This window comes from Manacus vitellinus, unplaced genomic scaffold (assembly GCF_001715985.3).
Source record: "Manacus vitellinus isolate BGI_N305 unplaced genomic scaffold, ASM171598v3 scaffold_35_pilon, whole genome shotgun sequence".
Taxonomy (NCBI): Eukaryota; Metazoa; Chordata; class Aves; order Passeriformes; family Pipridae; genus Manacus; species Manacus vitellinus.
Genome location: NW_021940498.1, coordinates 4,431,556 through 4,433,625, shown reverse-complemented (window position 1 = coordinate 4,433,625; position 2,070 = coordinate 4,431,556). Strand labels below are relative to the sequence as shown.

Sequence of the window (2,070 nt, the reverse complement as noted above, 5' to 3'; positions counted from 1 at the left end):
TGTCTGTGTGGCCGGGTACGGACAGTCCGGTGGGAACGAGATCCTGCAGCTGATCCCACCGCCGGCGCTGCAGGCGAAGGAGGCACAGGTGGGTGTGCAGCCAGGGGGCACCAGACCTCTCTGCCCTCCTGGTGTCCTCAGGGACCAGGGCTTGGTGGCCTTCACTGCTCCCCGTTGCTCTGACAGGGGCATGGCCAGGGACTGAGAGTGTGTCTCGTGTCTCTGCCTTTTCTTGTGGTAACCGAGCCCAAGTTATGTGCCACTGTGTGAAGAAGTGGCTTTGCCTCTACCCTCTAGGGCCTGTGTCCAGAGAGAGACTTCAAGGTGGAGTGTGGTGGATTTTCAAAGCGCCCGGTGTACAGCCTGAAACCTGTGCCAGACACCAGGTATGGTCTCCAGGTCCTTCCAGGGAGTACTGGAGGTGGAAGGGGAGTTATCCCCTGAGACCTGCTTCCCTACCTAGCTGGTCAGGGCTGCCAACCCCGAGAGCAGCCCGAGTCTGGGTAGGGAATATCCAGTTTCCCTAATTAGTTTCCCTAATATCCAACCTGAACCTCCCCTGACACAACTTGAGGCCATTCCCTCTCATCCTATCCCTTGTTCCCTGGGAGCAGAGCCCAACCCCCCCCCCAGCTCCCCCCTCCTGTCAGGGGGTTGCAGAGCCAGAAGGTCCCTCCTGAGCCTCCTTTTCTCCAGGCTGAGCCCCCCCAGCTCCCTCAGCCACTCCTCATCATATCCCATAAAATATCCTCATAAAGGCCCTTTGCCTGGGGCTGTGTTTGCCTGGGCTGTTGGAACACCCTGCACAAGATTATGGTCCTTCCAGCCCGTGTTCTGCTCCAAGCAGAGGCAAAGCTCCTGCTCACAGGAGGAGCAGACCAATTTGTCTTATTTGGGGTAAACGAGACTGTTCTCTGCTCCTGAGGAGGTTTGTGAGACCCTTCCTGTTTCCTCAGCTTGCTGGTGACAAGTGGCCCCCCCGACAGCTCCCTCCAGGTCTGGCAGGTGTCAGCAGAGGACTCTGGTAAGGGGACGTGTTTCTGAGCTCACAGGGTTTCTCAGTGTAGTCGTTGCATCAAACATCTCCAGCTCCCCCTTCACAGCTTGCCAAGCATTTTGTTCTGCTTGTTGTCAGTCCATGCTGGATGTGTGGGAAAGAGGGAATTTATCCTGGAGAGGGGGTCAGGCATGATAAGATTTCTTATTGGTTTAGTAGGTCACTTTTAGCTGTGTGAGGCGTCGTTGTGAAACAGCCTAATCTGCTGGGTTGCTTGGCTCCCCGTGTGTCCTGCAGCTGTTTCTGTCTCTTCCTGGCAGATGTTATTAAATCTGTGAGCACCATAGCCACAGAAAATGCCACGGGGCAGCCCTGGGCGAAAATTGCCACCATTTCAGCCAGAGCCCCCTGGGTCCTTCATGGCTCAACGCTGGACAGCATCCAAATCACAGAGCTGGAGCTGAGGAAAAATGTCTACACAGCAGGTATTCGAAGCAAGCCTAATGTCTGATCGTTTGGAGCTGGGAGGGTTGGGCAAAGCAAGCTTGAGTAGCAAACGTTCCACCGAGCAGGTGCCTTCAGGTGTGTGCCAGAGGGTTCCATGGGCAGGGGCACCTTCCATTAGAACAGGTTGCTCCAGGCCCTGTCCAACTTGCAGGGATGGGGCAGCCTCAGCTTCTCTGGCCAACCTGTGCCAGGGCCTCACCACCCACATAGCCAGGAATTCCTTCCCAATATCCCATCTATCCCTGCCCTCTGGCAGTGGGAGCCATTCCCTGTGTCCTGTCCCTCCATCCCTTGTCCCAAGTCCTTCGCCAGCTCTCCTGGAGCCCTTTTAGGCAGTGGAAGGGGCTCTCAGCTCTCGCTGGAGCCTTCTCTTCTCCAGGTGAACCCCCCCAGCTCTCCCAGCCTGGCTCCAGAGCAGAGGGGCTCCAGCCCTTGGAGCATCCCCTTGGCCTGCTCTGGCCTCCAGCAGCTCCCCTGGGGTGCTGTGTGCTGTGAGCTGTGCCTGCTGAGTGTACACCCCGCTGGCTGCCCCGGGCAGGGCTGCAGCGTGGCCCTGCAGCGTGGCC

The 2,070-nt window shown here is 57.7% G+C and overlaps 1 protein-coding gene across 1 annotated transcript; it reads left to right on the top strand.

Annotated features, from left to right (window-relative positions):
* Window positions 1-4: 4 nt before the first annotated feature.
* On the top strand, window positions 5-1,635 carry WDR73 (WD repeat domain 73; the record flags this gene model as incomplete). Its single annotated transcript, XM_029961462.1, has 4 exons — window positions 5-88; window positions 298-386; window positions 957-1,024; window positions 1,318-1,635. Coding segments are annotated over 4 exons (432 nt in total), but the record flags the coding sequence as incomplete, so codon positions are not given.
* Window positions 1,636-2,070: the final 435 nt, after the last annotated feature.